The 18,411-nt window shown below is 41.2% G+C and overlaps 1 protein-coding gene across 4 annotated transcripts in view; it reads left to right on the top strand.

Moving 5' to 3' along the window:
• The first annotated feature begins 4,549 nt into the window (after positions 1-4,549).
• fhod3b (formin homology 2 domain containing 3b) overlaps positions 4,550-18,411 on the top strand; it is a 90,678-nt gene continuing 76,816 nt past the window's right edge. For all 4 annotated transcript variants that reach the window (XM_004541523.5, XM_004541521.5, XM_076889935.1 and 1 more), the window contains exons 1-3: positions 4,550-5,088; positions 11,477-11,583; positions 16,888-16,952. In XM_004541523.5, coding sequence (XP_004541580.2) covers positions 4,924-5,088; positions 11,477-11,583; positions 16,888-16,952 — 337 coding nt within the window. In that variant the 5' untranslated portion in view covers positions 4,550-4,923. The remainder of the gene's footprint in view (positions 5,089-11,476; positions 11,584-16,887; positions 16,953-18,411) is intronic.

Here is an 18,411-nt window from a genome sequence, read left to right as displayed (position 1 = left end):
ATAATTTTAAATATGCAGCTTAGATTTGGTGAAACTTTACTGCATTGAAAGAACTCAAACCTCTTATCAGAAATAAGGTCAACACTGCAGGGAAGGCATGAAGTCACATATGCAACCTTGGGAAATTAAAATATTTACTCTGTGGAAAGCAATAAGCTGCACCTTCACAGCAGTATCAATACCACAAACTTCACAGATACAGAACATGTACAAACATGATACAACAGTATGCGGCACTGCTGCCCACCTTCCTCTTGTCGAGTTGCGTTCAGGGTTTCCCAGTACCAGAGGTAATCCACAGGGGAAGCTTCTCTCACACATTTTCACAGTATGTCGCTAAGGCTCATCTTGCAGGCAATTATGGTGGTGTAAAAGAAATCAGCCACCAAAAACACTTATGTGGATGTAGTACAGCCAGTGAATGTTTTAAAGGACACTCTGTAGTGTCTTATATTTGATCTAAACAGGACTATTATACAGTACTACAGTTTTTACAGCATGTTAACATTACATCAGTGATGTTGAACTAAACTTGGAGAAACATCTCCACTATTATAAAGCATTCTAATATATATTTATTTTACATTATAATCATGAGAAATTATGCAAAATTACATTATAACCTGTAAATATTATGTGTTCACAGCCATACATGAGTATTCCTGTTCCAATATTTTATTTTCAAGCAGCATGATTGTGAATAGTTAAACCATGAAAGTATTACCCATGCCCTTGACTCTGAGTTAGATATTGGAAGCGCCAGATATTTCTGAGACCCACACAAAACCCCACACAGGTCAGCGTGTACCAGAACTTGTTGCCGGTCTCCAGCCTCTTCCACCTCCAGCTCACCCAGCTGCCGATGGGGCAATATCCTGTCCTTCAGGCCTGTGTCGGTTAGTTTTTGCTTCTTTATCAGTGAAACACTGTAGTATTGTGGTGATACAGTAGTTCACTGTTCAGTGCTGGAATGTAAATTGTGGCGCACACTGTGAGATAATATGAACTAGATGTTTGTGATGGATTGACTAGTCCGTGGTGTCATAGAGCATCAACTGGAGGTGTGCTGCCTTTGAAGCTCAAGCTCAGAATGAATATAACGTAGGATATAACGTGAGAGTTAACTGCGGTGTTCTATGATGGAGAGAGGTAAATCCACAGAAGCCACTGCTCGTGTGAGGCTCACTCTTTTATAACATTGGTTGTGTGGGCCTCCCTTAAAGCGTTGATTCGTCCAACTGAAGAAAACAGTTTTTCTGACATAGATCAAAAAATTGTTGAAACTCTGAGAACATATACACAAAAAAGTTTAAGCAAAGTTTAATCTGTCTACACAAAAATAACATTTTTTTAACTAGACAATGTGTAAAATATAAAATATAAAAAACATAAAACCAATGCTCACTTAACAGACATTTTTCTATCATTTAATTGTTAATCTATTACTTAACAACTTAAATACTTAGTGTAGTGTAGATGGCTGTGAGGGAGGTCTTTATTAGCAGGAAAAGCTGTAAAACTTGTGAAAATGCAGTTAAAAGTCCAAGCATGTATGCCCACCTTCATATTTTCCAAAGCCGTCCAGCAGGCCAGATTAGAGTCTTTGCCGGGCCGATTCTGCCCTCGGGCTTATGTTTGACATCCCTGCATTAGTGACAGTGAATAAAACAGGGAATTTAGCGTTGAGTGGCAGTACTCCAGGTCGTTCAATGTTTGACTCAAAGTACAGTTATCGTATGCCTGACTGATTTTAATTAAGACAACACTGATCCTGTGCATGAGCGCACACTCGCCCTCGGTTTCTTAGGCAAATTTACGCCTTGCATGTCACATCCAGTTTCAGAACACCAAGAACCCAACGATGAAAACAATCATTTTGAGGCTTCGCAACAGGACTTTACTAACCAACAGACAAGAGTCAGAGTGGCTACATCTGTGTTTATATATGTAGTCTGTGAATGGGACCAAGACCAAAAAGATATTTACACAGACGTGTACTGAGATGAGTGATCACAGCTGGACGAGAGTGCTGGGTTTAATCTATTTAGCATTTACTGTGTAAGTTCATTACGCAGACACATACAACACTTATAACTGCAGACAATAGTTATTAGTTATTATTAAACTCTCTCTCTCTCTCTCTCTCTCTCTTCCACAGCGTGTCTTTGTCCTGTATTCTTCTCCTCACCCCAACCGGTCAGGGCAGATGGCCTCGCCCCTCCATGAGCCTGGTTCTGCAGGAGGTTCCTTCCTGTTAAAAGGGAGTTTTTCCTTCACACTGTCACCAAGTGCTTGTTCAAAGGTGGTTTGATTGTTGTGGTTTTGTCTCTATTATTGTAGGTAGGGTCTTTATCTTAACATTTAAAGTGCCTTGAATTGAACTGAATTGTGCTACATATAACTTTTGATCCAAAATAAGAAGGTAAGTTATGGGCTCCATAGAGTCTATATTAAGTTGACTTCTGTTGCTGTAGGCAATGAGAGCCCCATTTTCTCATCTGCAAGATCAGGTTGGTGAATTAGAGCACTCTTTAGCTGGCAACCTAGTCTAGCTCAGTGGTTCTCAAAGGTTTTTTGTTACAAGGCATCATCTGTGGAAACAAATATTTCTAGGGCACAGATTTACATAGCTGTAGCTTCAGATGATAAATTCAAGGTATGTCGGTTTGTATTCAAAGAATTGCTTTTTTAAATTAAACTAAATGTAAGCTAATCTTTAAAGTTCTTTTTCCAGATTGAAGACTTTGTTGGCTGGATTGTATTTATGAGCTTGAGTGAATAGAGGTTAAAGAGAACTGGAGGAGAGAGAAAAGCACCGTTAAGACACCGAAGAGCTAATGGACAGGTGAAAAAAATGTTTAAAAAACAGACTAAAGCTTGTTTTAGTTTAAAGAGTTCTTTCAGCTTTCTTTTTATTTTGCCTATTGTTTACTGGACCTTGGTGCAGCCCCTCAGTTCATCTACTGTATGAGACAATCTGTTTTAATCCTCCCCTCTTAAAGACCACCCTCCATTTCTCTGTATGTATTATTGTAGGGTCTACATTACAATATAAAGTGCCTTGAGGTGACTATTGTTGTGATTTGGTGCTGTATAAATAAAATTGAATTGAATTGAATTTAAGGCAATTTCTGATTGGCTGCCACTCGAAAACAGATGATTTATGAGCAGCTGGGTGATGCTGCATGGTTTTTAAATGACCATATTAACATCAAACAGACAACAATTTAATGTTTGTCTGGAAAGCCTTGGAGTCCTGGCATTTATGTGGATGGCACCTACTTGAACGAAAGCACTCCTCAGTGGCAGCAGCCTCCTCCACCACAAATCCACCACAAATGCTACTTAGGAACAACTCGAGGAACGTTAAAAACCCAGTGCTTTGACCTGGCCTCGAAGCTTCCCAGATCCCTGTCTAAACAGGGAGTGCCCGGAACAAGCCCAAACCACAGAGCTATAGCAGAACTTTGCCTTCTTGTGTTTCTTGTAGAAAGCCTTGAAGGCTTGTTTCGTGTATCCCTGAAGGCCCCACCCAACAACCCATACCAGCCAAGGTTGTGCTGCCAACATGCCAGTGTGTAGAGACAGCCCCAGAGGCTCTGTGGCTATGCACTGACAGGTCAGAACTGTTCGAGGCTCAGGGTGGACCTACGCAATGTTAGACAGCTGACTCTAGAGATGTTTGGAGATTTGTTTCATATTTTTCAATTGCTCTAACCACTCCCATGAAGCATCACTAACCAGGGTATAAGCATAAAACTAAGTAATACAGAAATGTACCATAAGGCGTATTTTTAGACAGCTCATGAATTTACTTCTAGATCCTACATATTGCTGTTAGATGCATTTTTTTTTTCAAAATATATGCAGCATTGTGTTTTTTTCTGGTAAAAAAAAACAAGGTTATCATAGTTAACTAAAACTAAATGGGAAAAGAAATTGTTATCTAAAAGGAAAAAAACCTAGACCTTTTGTGAACTTTTAAAACAGCAATTAAAATAAAATAACATTACAGAATAAATCCTTAGTTTAGGTGTTTCTAATTTGTTAACATTTGTTATCACAAACTGCATGATGAGGGTTTAAAGCATCCGTTTATTAAAGTTTGGGTGTCTACAAGGCTGCGAGTCAACTGCTGTCAAAAAGCTCTGTTTATATTGTAATATCTAATTATTTTCCTAAATCTCATCTCTGGCATTTCCCATGAATGAAAAAGTAATAAACATTAAAAGTGAACAACATTAAAACACTGAACCTAAATATTTTAAGCTGAAGCAAGAAAATCCACTCTGGAAACTCACTGAAACTAAACTGAATTAAAAGGTCAAAGCGAAACAAAAATAAAAACTAATAAGAAAACACAAATATGTTATAACTCGGGTGTCCACTATAGCTCTAGTGTGTGTTTGTCAACACCGAGTTGAAGGACTGTCAGCATCCGTTTTGCTTTTTTCCCACTGGAGGCCGCTATAGCGCGTGTAATCCGAGTTTGGCCGGGCTGACTGGGACCTGGCTTGCAGTGTCCCTTCTCAGGCTTTATGCATGAGGAGGGAGCCGCTTCCCATAGACCAGGCGCCAAGTGTAGCAGTGCCGTCCGCAGTCTGCCTCAGCACCTCAACCGCCCGCAATGCCCTTGGACACTGGCGCTCCGCTCGATTCCGCCACGCACTGACTAATCGTGACATCTCAGCGAGTTACTCCGGATCTCTACTTTGGGACTTTTTGCGCACACTGTCCTGACACATCTACGCTGAGTGAAACAAATGGGGAAGGTCCAAGGATAACAGGGTGCAGGATTTTGTTACTGCAGAAGACCTGCCGGTAGTTCGCTGTCCGGAGGGGGGGCTGGCTGCGCCTCTGTCAGAGACCGTAGTGCCGCATCCACTGTTTTGATCATCTAAACTCGCCTTGCATGGATACATCATGGCTACATTTATATGCAGGGTGCAGTTTTTAGATGATACTGATCCATTTAACAGCACCAATTTCCCCGAGCCCACCAGACCGCCTCTGTACACCTTCAGGGAAGATATCCCTCTGATAAATCAGATTGCTGGAGTCCACAGGCTGTTAAAAGCCCCACACAAGGTATGCAACGCACGATTAACCTCTTGATTTTGTTTTTGTGCACGTTTCGTTAAAAGCACGAGTTAAAATGTAACATCAACGCCTAAATTAATAATTAGCTTGAACAGGTCGATTGTGTTACTACCAAACAAAACCAATTCACCAATGAGCAAGCGTCTTAGTAAGCACTTTGTTGATAGGGGATGCTGATGGGACATAGACGTGCATTCAAATAGTTACTGATTCTTGGCGTGATAGTTCTGTGATAGACAGAATAACTCCAGGCGGTGTAGGCGTAGATTAGATACCTATTATTTGGGGTGGGGGAGGGGCTGCCATCGGTTAATATTTACATCAATTACCCACCTGTGCACTGCCAAGACTTTAGGTGCTCCTTCAAAGTTTGGAAAAAAGTATCCTGTTTGTGGTTGGCAAAGGAGGAGACGCAAACAAATAAGCAAAAAAGACATTTGTGGTTGCAGTCTTAATGATTGTTTGACTTGAAAATCTAACCTCCTCAAAGGAAAAAAAACCCAACTTATTTGTGGGAGAAGGCGACCTATTTGCAGTGTCATAAATGGACAGACTGGAAGCCCATGTGGAGAATTAAAGTAGGTTGGGTCAAATCATGCTCAGTTGGTCAATTCTTGACGGATGGAAAAGGGTAATTTCCCACTTGGCTTGATTAGATCTGTGATTTTGATTTGGCAACATGTCTTCCTAATCAAACGTGTTTTTTTTCTAGCCCCTTTTTTTTGTATTTTGACTCTGTTAACCAGCTTTTCTTTAGTCTGAAATAGAAAGGTATTTGTGTTTGATCACCCTCAATTTTCAGGCTCCATTTACTGCTTGGTTTTTGAGGAGGTGAAGCAGTGCACATTCTTTTTGGTTGCAAACAATGGCCTTCCCAAGATCCAAAATGTTGGAGACAGTAGTTGACAAAAGTAGACCTGAAACTCATTTTCTTTTTCTCCCTTTGGATGCCTCCAGAAGTTAAATGTCTTGGCATATTTCTGCCTCTTGAATAGATTTTGTGAAGCCCCATCTACTGACCTTTAAATTTAAACAAATCACAGAGACCATATCATCTGAGGCTGAGTCTTTTTACTGAGCATTCGTCTTAGTCTGGGTAGAAAGTTGCATAAATGGGGAGTTAATTTGGGTCTTTATTCATTCTGTCAGATCAGTGGTACTCCATCTTGTTTGAGTCAAGCTGGTGAGATAAGTCATAGGAGCCTCAGGATGCTGTGGATCACCACAAGCCAGGCTCTCATTCTGCAGCCTATTCAGTCTGACCAGCAGCATGGGATGGGGACGCTTTCCACCGAAAAGGAAGTGGGCAAAATTAAAAACACAAACAAGGAGCTGATGTACTTTGCACCGTCTCAGTTTAGCTGCAGACCAGCTGGACCGCAAAGCAGACAGAGAGGGAGTACCTGTGGTTGGCTGCGCAGGGCCTGGTTAGTGAGATTTGGTCACATGGGCATTGGTGGTTAGCCGTAAGTTGAGGGGGAAGTCCCTGTTCTTCTCGTAAACAAAAACAGTCAGGTGGGTGACGCAACTGCGTCGCCGCGCTTGACCAAGCAGCTCCCTGATTCACACCATCAGACGTTTGAAAACGAGACTTTAGTGCGACCTTGTGAATACAGCAAGGCTGTCTTATCCCTACAGTGCAGGCCATTCTGTTATAAATAGTACGTGACCAACACATGGTGCAGGGGCAATCAAAACAGCTGACATATGCTGTTTTAGGGATTTTACTGTCATTTTCTGTGGGCATTCTCCAGAGTGGAGATCAGTTGTGTGTGCTGGATTGGGTTATACATGGGATGACAACTTGGAAAAGTAGCTGTACAGAGTCGAATATCAGTTTGTAGAAACTGATTTTTATAGCTGCACAAGGTTAATTTTTAATAGTGAAAACTCTCAGTGAGGGTGGGAGACTCACTTGAAATGTGATGGTATGTCTTATGTACAGTACATCATAGTGTAATATAGTTTATAGTATCTTTTATTCTGCTTGAAGACCATTTTGTATAATATAAATCTGGTATCTTTTGTGCTGCTTCGGTAAAAGGGAGTGATTCCCACCTCACCCAGACATTTGGTTTTCTAGTGAATAATGCATTGTCTTCAGCGTTATTCAGAGTTATTCAAAATATTCAGTTTTTCAGGGCAAATCAATAGCTCATTACTCCTTCATTTACTTTCTTCTCTCTCTGTGTTTTGTATTTTGGGGTTTTGTGGCCCAGAGGCCTTGCATCAGTTTATAAAAACAGAATTTAAGCGAGGTCTTGAAGAATGGACTCTCACTTTACCAATTTCAGCTTGTGGGACAGTTGTTTTTCTGCATTTTTTTGTCCCATAATGAGAAGTTATGTTAAATGCTGCAAAATGTAGGTTCCTGCTTCAGGCCTGTCAGAGCTCCCTTTGAATTCTTTTACACATTGTCATGCAGATTTGAGGTTCTCTTAATTTGGAGTGTTGTCTCAGCTCCTTTCAGAGGAACACATCGAAGGAAAAAGTTGCCTTGGACTGGACAGGAAAATTAAGGTTACTGTTGTGGTTTTGTGTTCATGCATCAGGTGTAATGTGTTTTAAATCACTTGCTCTCACAGAAATATCACAAATTGCATCTCCACCTTATCGAGCAAATGTGAAGCTTTTAAAGTGGCCAGATGTTAATCCTCTAAACTGATTTGTAGTCCACTGTGGTTGCTATATAGACGTCTTTACCGTTTTCTGTGCTCTGTCTTCTTCTGCTGGTCAAGTGAATGGCAGCCCCTGTGTGTGATTAAATAAAAAAAAGAAAAAAAAAGGGTTGTCCTGTCTACATGTTGAGCACTCCGCTGGTCAAAGTTGCAGCTCTGTTAACACACATTACTAGTGAACCATATTCCCTGTTTCCATTAGAGCTACCAAACAGGAAGTGAGTTCATATGTCATCAACACTCTTGACCCATTTTTGGGTCAGAGTGCAGTTTACCATTTGGAGAAATAACAAGAACCAAAAAATGTCATTTGTTTCCAAACTGATGATCTGTTTGCTTTAAATCAGTGATTCTTGTGCTGGCACCACTTTTTGTTTGTATAAATAAATAATAATAGAGAACTTGTTTTTCCCTTCAGTGCTTACAGCCACACTTTTAACACAATGAGATCAAACTGCAGGCTGAACTGCTTGGCCCCCTCATCGCTGCTTACAGCTAGCTTTCCAAATGTCTTTCCCATCTGGAATATAAAGAAATTTGGAGTGAGATAGCAGTTTTAATTTTGAAATTGCATGGTGTTTATTTTTAGTTCTTTCTGCCTTAACCGCCTTCCTGGTCAGTGGACCACAGTATGGTGGTTGAAGGGAGAGGCCAGACCTCAGTGTGTGAGCAGAGGAGCTTGTGGTTGCTTCTCTGGACTTGGCCATCACAGGGCCACTGTGGGTTCAAGTCCTGGGCAGGAGACAGCTAAAGAAGTCTCTGCCTCTGATAATCTGGTAGCACTTATTCCTGGATTAAGAGCTGTTTAAAGTGCATCAACCTGGCTTGGTTGTACATTGTAATTCCTGTGAAGTAATCCACACTGATTATATAAAGAGCGCCTAAAGTGACACTGGTTAGAGGATAGATTTATGGCTATATGGAAGAAAAGATGGGTGTACAGATGGGGATTAGTTAATGGCAAACTTGTGTAATTCACTGCAAGTTTTTTTTTTTTTAAGTTTTTTTTCTTGCCTGTGTTGATTTTGGTCTGCAAGTCAAACCCATGTGTGGGGAATTGCATTTCTTGGTTCCACAGTTGGCTAATTACTGGTTACAGCTGCAGATTCAGCCCAGTGTTTTGTGCAGTTCAGGTTGTGATACAGAGTGAAGCCGAAAGAGTACAAATATTTTGTTTGGTCTTGTTATCTAATCCGCCTTTTTTAGTATGTAAAGTATAATTTAAAGTATAATATATACAGTATAAAATAGCAAAATGATAAATCTACCTGTAATAATGTATTTGGGTTTTTTGGATTGTAATTTAGTGGCATTTGCACAGTCATAATTATAGGGCTTATACAATTCAGTTTAGTTTTATTTATATAACACCAAATCACAAGAATAGCCACCTTAAGGAGCTTTATATTGTAACGTAAAGACCCTATAATAATAGAGAGAAAACCCCAACAATTAGATGACCCCCCCCCCCCCCCCCCATGAGCAAGCACATGGCAACAGTGGGAAGGGAAATCTCCCTTTTAACAGGAAGAACCAGGCTGCTTGGGGGTGAGGGGTGGGAGACAGGACAAAAGACACGCTGTGGACGAGAGCCATTTAATTATTAATAATAACTAGTAGTTAAATGCAAAGCGGCATATACAGTAAGTACAAAAGAGTGAAAAGAAGTGAGTGAAGGTGAAATGCTCAGTGCATCATGGGAAGTTTGCATTTTCTCCCTGTGCCTGTGTGAGTCCTCTCCAGGTGTGAATGTGAATGGTTGTCGGTCTCTCTGCGTTAGCCCTGTAACGGACTGCCAACATGTCCAAGGTGTGTTCCAGCCCCTCCTGTAACTCTGAAATGGATAAGTGGAATAAAATAGATGGATGGACAAAAAGGCTAACCTCTACTGACTTATGGTCATGTAGTACATATTTTTTTCAAACATTAAGGAAACCACATTTGGAAACGTAAAGTTGACATTCAACAAAAATACGTTGTTTCTGGGATTGTTGAGTTTCTTACAGGTTATTTAAGGCCCAGCTACTGGTCACTCCATACAGTATGATTTAAAGTGTCTTCTCTGTCATGCAACATTTCATATTACTATCCCTCTTTTTATTTTCAAAGGCATGTCAGTCCATAGGCATAAAAAAACAGAAGGGAAAAAAAAGAAGAAATCATGGGCCTAACTTGGGCCCCTATGCCTGGTTTTCCTGTCAGGCCAGAATCTGTCTTGTAATCTGGAGAATCACTTGCTTCCCGCTACCGACTATGTGCAGAATAGATGTGCTTGTTTTCACTCGCAAGTCTTTTTCTATCACGCCCTGCCTCACCTGAAGAACATCTACAAATAAGACTTGCAGATGTCTTGGAAAGGGCACGATCTCCTCACCTGTCTCCTGCGTCAACCCCATGCTTTGCCTCATCCCCCGATGTCTCCTTTAGAAAAATGATATTCAGCTCCGCTTCTACATCTTTTTATATTCCCAATAATCGTTTGGTTTGGGCAGCAAACAAGACAGCTCCGAGCCAGAGAGTGAGTTGGAGAGAGACTGAAAGTTATCCCAACCAACCACATGTTTTGTTTCAGCTCTCAAATATGACACAGTCCTTGAGTGCTGTAGTGCAGTAATGCAGAGTGGCTGAACAGATCAAAGCTGTAATGTCTTTCCCAGGGTTGTTCTTTCACGTTTAATTAAGTTACTGTCATATGCGGAAGGAAATTGAACTGCATCGGACCAGGCAATAACTGGTCCGATTTAAAAAACACATGGTTTTGCATGTTAAACTTATGTTTACATGTGTTGTGCATTAAGAGAGAAATTCTTGCAGGCTGCCTATGTAAGTAGTATTTATGGAAGGGTATCATTGCCTTTGTTGCTTTACAAAGCCCAAGTGAGGGCTGACAAAAAAGACAGGTTACTGGAGTTCAACGTATTTGTACAAATCGTTGTTGGTTTAGACACTCGGATTGTTGATGGTGCAGAGCAGTGCCACTCTCTGCACTCGCATCATATGTTCGCCCTCCCATAATGGTATTTGTTTTCCTTTACTCTGCTTCGCTGTTGGAGCCGCTGTCCTGTGGAGCTGACAGACTCTGAATATAAATAGGTTAATATCTCCAATTTGGAGGTCAACCAGACAAGTGAACAGTCACTCTCATTCTTCATCTCTTTGACCACAGTCTGGTGATGACAACCATTCAAGACCAGACAAATCATACCTCCTCTGCAAAGTCATCATATGTGATGATAGTTTATCAGACAGGAGAGCAGCGAGATAAGAGGCAGCAGACTGCCAAGCTCGTTCAAATCTGCATGACTTCTCTGCAACCTTGCACAGTTTTTCATTGTAGAGCACTGACAGGAGCTGATAAAAGAGCCTTCTGTGGTTCACGGCGAACAGACATAGACCTGAAATATGCTACGCATGTGTCTGTGGAGCCATCGAAACAGCAAAGTTTTTAAAATATTTAAAGAAAGTTACTTGTCTAAAATTCTTACGAGTCATTTGTGTGTAGTTTTAAAGTTGTGTGCCTGCATGGGCGTGAAACACAAATAGTTATTCAAACCCCCTGGATGTCAGTGCCATTTGTTCAGCTGATGTGTGTCATTCAATTCAGAAGCTCCCAAAGCATCTTTCCACTGTCAATGCTCATAAATATCTCTTAACACAGCATTTTGAATACATGCTGACTGTGCCTTTTTCCTGTTTAGCCCGATGACTGTGCCCTTCAGCTGTCCCATAATGGAAGCTACTTGGACCTGGAATCTACGCTGGCAGAACAGCGAGATGAACTGGAGGGATTTCAGGAGGATGGAGGGTAAGATAATAATCGCCGCCATTTCTGTCTCCACTCTCGGCGAATGTGCACAGCCGCCGAAATGAAGAACATTCTCTACACTGTGCTGAATTTAAAAAGCTGAAATAAAACTAGATTCTGGCGTTAAAAAACTTGGCCTTAATATTCCTTGCACTTCAAAAGGTGCTGCTCAGACTGATGCCAGAGCCACTCAGGCTGAAAACTAAAGTGGGACTGGCACGGTCTAGCAGGTGGATACAGTAATGTACGATGCTTGCCAGGTTTTGATTGTCCAGGAATAGATTGTTCCTGTTGCTGTGGTCAAATAGCGGTGCAAATACTTTTTTTTTCTTTTGGGGGGGGGGGACTGAGTGATTTTAAAGCTTTTGATTACAACAGTCTGACTTAAAAAAATCTTGACAGTCAGGCATATTTCAGTACAATGTGAGTATTTTTAGTGGAAGAGAGATTTGAAGCAAGACAAGAGGGAAAAGCTATAGTATTTAATCCTTGCCACTGGGAATGCATATTAATAAACATTTTTACTATATTCCTTTGCCTAATTTAATACTATTAAAGGGATTTGTCTAATGATACTTATTTGGATCTAGAATGAATGATCCCTTTTCCGAATGATCCTTTTTTGAACTGTGCCTTCCTCTATTAAAAGAACAGAGGAGAAGGTCTTTACTCCACCTGAGAGTCTCCTAGGAAAAAGAGACTCTGATTTTCCTCACAAAGGTTTTGTGAGTCCCTCAAGGGTATTTTATCTGCATGCAGGTCACTAAAATGATCGTGTTTGTTGTATTTTTAAAAGACCTTGCAGTAGTAGCAGTTGCAGGATTTTATAAAGTTGGTTCGGTGGTGATACTGGTGCCCTTTTTTTAGTAGACTGAAAAATCTTGGAATTTCCATCGAATTGATCTATTTGTGTCGAGTGGCACCAAGGTTGTAATCTTAACCACTTGTGTTCTAGTCATGTCTCATGAGTAATCACCCACATCTCTTTGTGACTTTACTTTGGTTCTCATTTAGAGCACTGGGGCAGCTACACAGTATACACCCTCCTAACACTCAGCTAACGATTTAGCCATATTGTTTCTGCGTAATGTGTAGGTAGATATTGCTTTGGCTTGACACAGCTCCTGGAGCTGGATGAAGAAAAAGTTCACAGTTGTGTTAGGTTAACTTCTGGTTCATACATTTTCCTTGGCCATTTACTTTATTGGCTCCATACATTTTTTCATGTACTGTGCAGTATGTTGATACATCCTTCATGTACTGCCCACTTTAGATGATCACAAACCAAAGGTTGGCATGAAAGTTCCTGGTCAGTTGGACCACAAACATGTATGGATTTATTTGTCTAACTTGAAATTCATAAGCTGCTCTCTGGCTTGGTGTTTCTGTTGGAAGTTGGGAGCGCTGGCCTTTCCCAGTTCCAGCTGAAATTGTTAGGAGCTTATTGGAGGCTATTAAGAGCTGTGAGGTTAAAGTGGTCCACTTCTTCTCTCGTCAAAGACTGAGCCTGCATGGGTCGGTGTTGTGCCAGCTGGCACGAGCTGGTATGGATGTGTGTCATTAAACCCACACAGCGTTGTCTGAGGAGGCTTGGGGGGGGGGGGGGGGGTGAAGGTGGTTAGCCAATTATTTAGTAAAAATAGGGCAGTGCTGCTCATTGGCTTTTTACGGTGCTGATGGGCCCAGAATTACGCCCCCCACTGCTCAGTGTTCTTGATTTGATGATTATTGAGCCAATAAAAGGTCTGATGAGGGATTTCACCCTTACTTGTTCCATTTTGTTTTGTTTTCGCTCTCATTTTTACTGCATATGATCTGTCAGCAGCAGTCATAACACCCGAGTATTTAACGTAAAGAAGAAAAAAAAAAGCTGACTTGCCAGACAAAACCAACGGTTGTTTTTTACTTTCTGGGTTTTCCACGTTTATCTCAAAATAAACCTCCTGCAATAACTTCAGATGACAAGCGAAAATGATGCTTTCATCATGCTTTCACTATTTTAGCTTTAAGCTAAGTCACCTACTACTAGAAAAGGGAGTAGTGCAATAGTTCTGAGCTCCCCTGATCATTGGCAATTGAATCCATCTGTAATTGATATTAATGACAGGTTACATTCCTGAGGCGCCTGTGTCATACCTAGTGTCTTTACAATCAGATTAAAGTATGATCCTCTGACAGAACGCTGCGAGAGCCAGGAGATATCCATGTCACGGGAGCTTAAGGGCCATAATCACTTCCACGCCACGTTATGTAGCTCAGCTATACAAGATTGTGACTCGTAAATCCCCTTGTCCCCTCTCTGATACCACCCCACTTCTGGTTACAAACTGACCATGTAGTTCAGACACGTGCAGAGGCATATCTGCACAGTTCCTGGCAGAGTGTGTGTGTATTCTAGCTGTGATAGATTGACACACACGCTGTTTTTTTGGCACTGTAGTTGGAGGTGGAGTATGCGGGACGTGTTCTCGTAGGACCAGGATGGATAGAAAAGTTGTAGCAAATTTGTTTTGAGCTTTTAGGGGAAAAACAGTGTTGTGCGATAGTGTTGAGTTATGTGTCGAGCTTGACACATTGTAAGACATATTCCCTGGCTTGTCTTTATAGGATAACATGAAATGCTGTTATTGACTGGATAATGGATTCAGCATGTGGATTTTTTTTTTAGCATTTTCTTTCACCTTTTCGCATTTCATGCTGTAGTAGATGTAATTTCTGTTAGAAAGCCAGCAATTATATGCTGAAAATGCTCTTGCTGGTTTTATTGAGTGTTTCTGATGTGTTTGACAACTATTCAAAAGTCAGACATATTAAAAATCTATCCGTTCTTGCTCTGAAGGCCTCAGAAATTCAGCGTTTCTCATCACATCCTTTCATGTCTCCGAGGGCAGCTCTGCTTTCTTTATTTTCGCTTTTTTTCTGACCCACTTGGACATTGTTTCATAGATGCTCGAAGCACACAAGGTTTTCATTTGAAGAAGAAAAAGTTGACTTGAAAAGAACCAGAGTAATTGTCAGACTTAAAACTTTACCCCACCTGGCTTACTCGGGCACTGGAGGTCCCGCTACAGACGCAGTGATACGGGAGCCTTCTCGAACAGGGGTGTCCAAGAAGTGCTGAGTCAGTAGACCTCAGCGGGGCCTTCTTGTCTGGCATTAATTGGTCTTTGAGGGGGAAGTACTGGCTTTACTGTATTCCAAGTATGTGTGTTCACTTTCTGTGGGTACACATTTTGTGATGTTTTATAAACAGGGCCAGTAATGCTCCCTTAGATAAAGCCAGAGAGCATTGAGCTGGCAGGCATCCACCGGTCCAGTTGCTGCTGCTCTGTATGAGGATTAAGCCCGAGCTTTATGAGGTGCTGTACAACGGGGCAGTAAAGGGGCAATCAAGATGGGGAACGTAAGGTTTTATTTTTTAAATTTTTATTTATTTATTTTTTTTGTCGGGTACAGTTGTTAACTTTCTGCAGCTGCATTCCTGTTTGCTATGTTTGATAGAGAAATTGATGATGATGAGCATTTGGTTGGTGCCTTGAAATGCCCACTACTTTTTATAAATGTTCATACTAAATAACAATGTCCATATGTTTTCATTTAATCTATTATCAAGTGCTCTACTTTTGACCATTTGACTTGTGTAATGGTCAGGAAGTATGACATAAGTAGGAAGTAAGTGGTTTAGATTGCATTCAGTCCTTTTGTGATATTATAAAAAGTAGTAATTCAGTGATTCACCTATTTCAGAAGCTTCATGTATATTATGAATCAAGGTTAATTTGGCTCACAAGATTTTCATGGCTCACTATTATATACCAGCATGCCCCCAATTTGTTATTTAGCTGACATTCTTTATAGTTTTCATTGTTTAAGAAGGTTTGGGCTCCATCTTTTATAGGCCTGCAGCACTGTCTGCAGGAGTGTTCAATTTTCATGTTTAATTGGTGGTGGTGGGGGTCGGGGTCTGAAAACCTCACTTATATTCCATGCACGTTTGTTTAATTTGATAATGAGCACGTTGGCCTGTGTAGCCTCAGGTCTTGGTTAAGCACAGGGATACTGTTGCATCTAAGCGGAGAGAAAGCAGACATTCGTGACAAAATGGGTCTAGTTACCGATTTGCCTCAACAGCATCACAAGGGATAAAGTTCCTGTTTGCCGTCTCATCTCGCAGCGAAGGGCCCTGTTGACAGATGTTGCTCCTGTGTCGCCTCTGCCTGTTGCGGGATATTATATTTGATAAACAGTGAGGATAAGCAGACTTCCCCTGTCATGTCACGCGCTTGTGCGCGTATCAGCTCGGCCTCCCGCTGACTGGTTGGGGCAGGAAAAATGTCAGTGTGTCAGTCTGTCTGGGTCTGTTTGTATGTGGCGAAGCAGCAGTAGGAAGTGCCTTCTGCACCGATACAGTTTTTTCTCTTTCTGTCAGAGCCGCTCACGCCCGACGGTTTGAAAGTGACAGTCTGCTGCTGGCACTGCGCCGGTCAGAACAATCACACAAACTCTATGCAGCCAGCATAAAAGCCCATTTGTCAGTGAGCCAAATTAGGAAGGGAGGGTAGGGGGGTGTTGCGCAACTCTACCTGCTGTGCTCTTGTCTACATTTGGCCTGCTAGGTTTGTTTGTGTGTTTCTTTAGGTAGTTGGGAGGTTAAAGGCCCAATGAAGGATCTAACCTCAAGCAAAACAGTGATCAACCAACCTACTTTATAATTTTTTTTATTTTTAAAATGAAAGTAATTAAAAACTGTTAAATGATTAGGTCTGGGAGTACCACACACCGAGTATGGGAGCAGCAAAGTATTGAGAGTTGAACTTTTGCAAACTTCAGTGTCTGTTCACAGACACTAGAGAATTAACTTTTGAGGGATCTAAACTGTTCTCACATTCACTATCAGGACTGAATAGCATTCAGGGGCATTGTTGTCTTCTTTGTTTTTGATTTTCATTCGCACATTGTGAGCTCTTGACAGGATGCTGACAGGGTCTTGGCATATCTCCATTAACGCAGGGGGTGGAGCTGACCTCAGAGTTGCTCCCATCCTTCATTTTCATTGATGAAGACCTTTTCCCTGATCTGCTTCCTGCTGTGTTCAAACTGCAAATGTTGCCTGAAACGGAACAGAATAATTTGTTGAAAAAGGCTCGAAGATCATTTTGCACCATTTAACAACAGCGTTTCAGCTCCATTATCCTGTCAACATGTGCACCTATGTCTGGCACGCACATGAAAATTGAAATGATCACAATGGTCCAATACCTTCTGACATGTTGCTTTATCTCCGTTTGTCTTTTGTCTTTGTAGACGAGGAAAGAAACACGGCATCATTCTTCGAACGCAGCTATCAGTCAGAGTTCACGCGTGCATCGGTGAGTAATAAAACTGTGCTCCAAACTCTGCATTTGTCACATTTCCCTCTATAATTTGTCTCCTTCTGACTACATCAGCTTTAATTAGCTCTGTCACCAGTTGATTATTTTATGTAGATCCTTGTAAAAGTTGCACAGCAGCACTTGTGGAAAAAAGCCAAGTGACAGCACCGTTTCAGCAACAGTACGAACACAGAGCACTGGCACGGAGCAAACCCTGAAAACATTTTATGTTTTTGGACTTACTGGGTTCTGTCACTTTGTTTAATTGGGCCTCCTGGTATCTTTGAGTAATGTGAGGGAACCAGCATAGAGCTGAGTGAAAACATATGCAAACATGCATGCACATGGCATGTGTGCCGACCCATACGCTCACACACAAAAAGCCTTTTGATTAAACTGAGGATGGCTAATCTTTTACTAACTGCATTGTACTCTCTGATTTAGATTTAGCTACTTTATTTTTCCACATCTTTATGGAAAGATTAAACCAACAAGGTTTTATCTGTTTTGTTACCTTTTTTTTTCAATATTTTTAATACAATAAATTACTCCACATGCTTTTAAGAAGTCATTTTCCAGTAGAGCATTGAGGCTGTCGGTAATGTCATTCGGAGGAACACATGCCTCCTCTGCAGGCATCAAGTGCAAAAATAACCCAAGGTCTGCAAAGGCTATTAGGCTGTAAATTGTCAGATTTTATATTTGGCTGCTTGCAGTACAAGTGAACCAAAAACACAGACATTTTTCATTTGAATGAGGTCACTATGATGAGAGAACTATCTGAGGGTCCTTCTTGGTTGTTTATTGTACCTGCTGATGATAATGGAAAGGTTGGGAAAATTGCTCGTTCAGGGACTGATGAGACAACGGAGAAACACAGCTTTTCCTCCAACCTGATTAACTCAAGTTTGCACATGTTGATTGCAAAAAAAGGATTTCTCTTTCATGTGTTTTACACTGTAATTATGTAATTGATACAGTAGACCTATCATATGTTATGCATCGTTAAATTCTTGTTGTTAACGATACTGATTTAATAACAGTGGATAACCAAAAGTCATTTCTAATCAGTGCTTGATGTAACATGTCACACGTTTAACGTGGCCGTACTTGTGAATATTTGGCTGAACACAACTCACAACTGAACTGGCTTTCTTCTCTCCTCCTGCTGGTGCTTGGCTTAGCTTAGTGGAGCCTGGGGAGTGACCGACAGACTTGCTGCTCTTCTCTAAGTGGATGATGACCCTCTTTCTCTCTAAGTTGACAGCCACCTGTTGCCCCTCTCCAGTCTCCCTCGGTGAATGCCTGGGTGGTTAGCTGATTTATTTCCTCAAGCTGAGGTGGTCACTGTTACTGTAAATTGTCCAGACATTTGAGCCTAATTTTATCTGACTAGTGAGCTTACCTCGTAGCCCCATGAGTACAGAATTACTGGGTGATTTTCTTGTTATGTGTA

The sequence above is a fragment of the Maylandia zebra genome, linkage group LG11 (assembly GCF_041146795.1).
Source record: "Maylandia zebra isolate NMK-2024a linkage group LG11, Mzebra_GT3a, whole genome shotgun sequence".
In the NCBI taxonomy this organism is placed as follows: Eukaryota; Metazoa; Chordata; class Actinopteri; order Cichliformes; family Cichlidae; genus Maylandia; species Maylandia zebra.
This window is presented reverse-complemented; position numbering and strand designations above follow the sequence as displayed.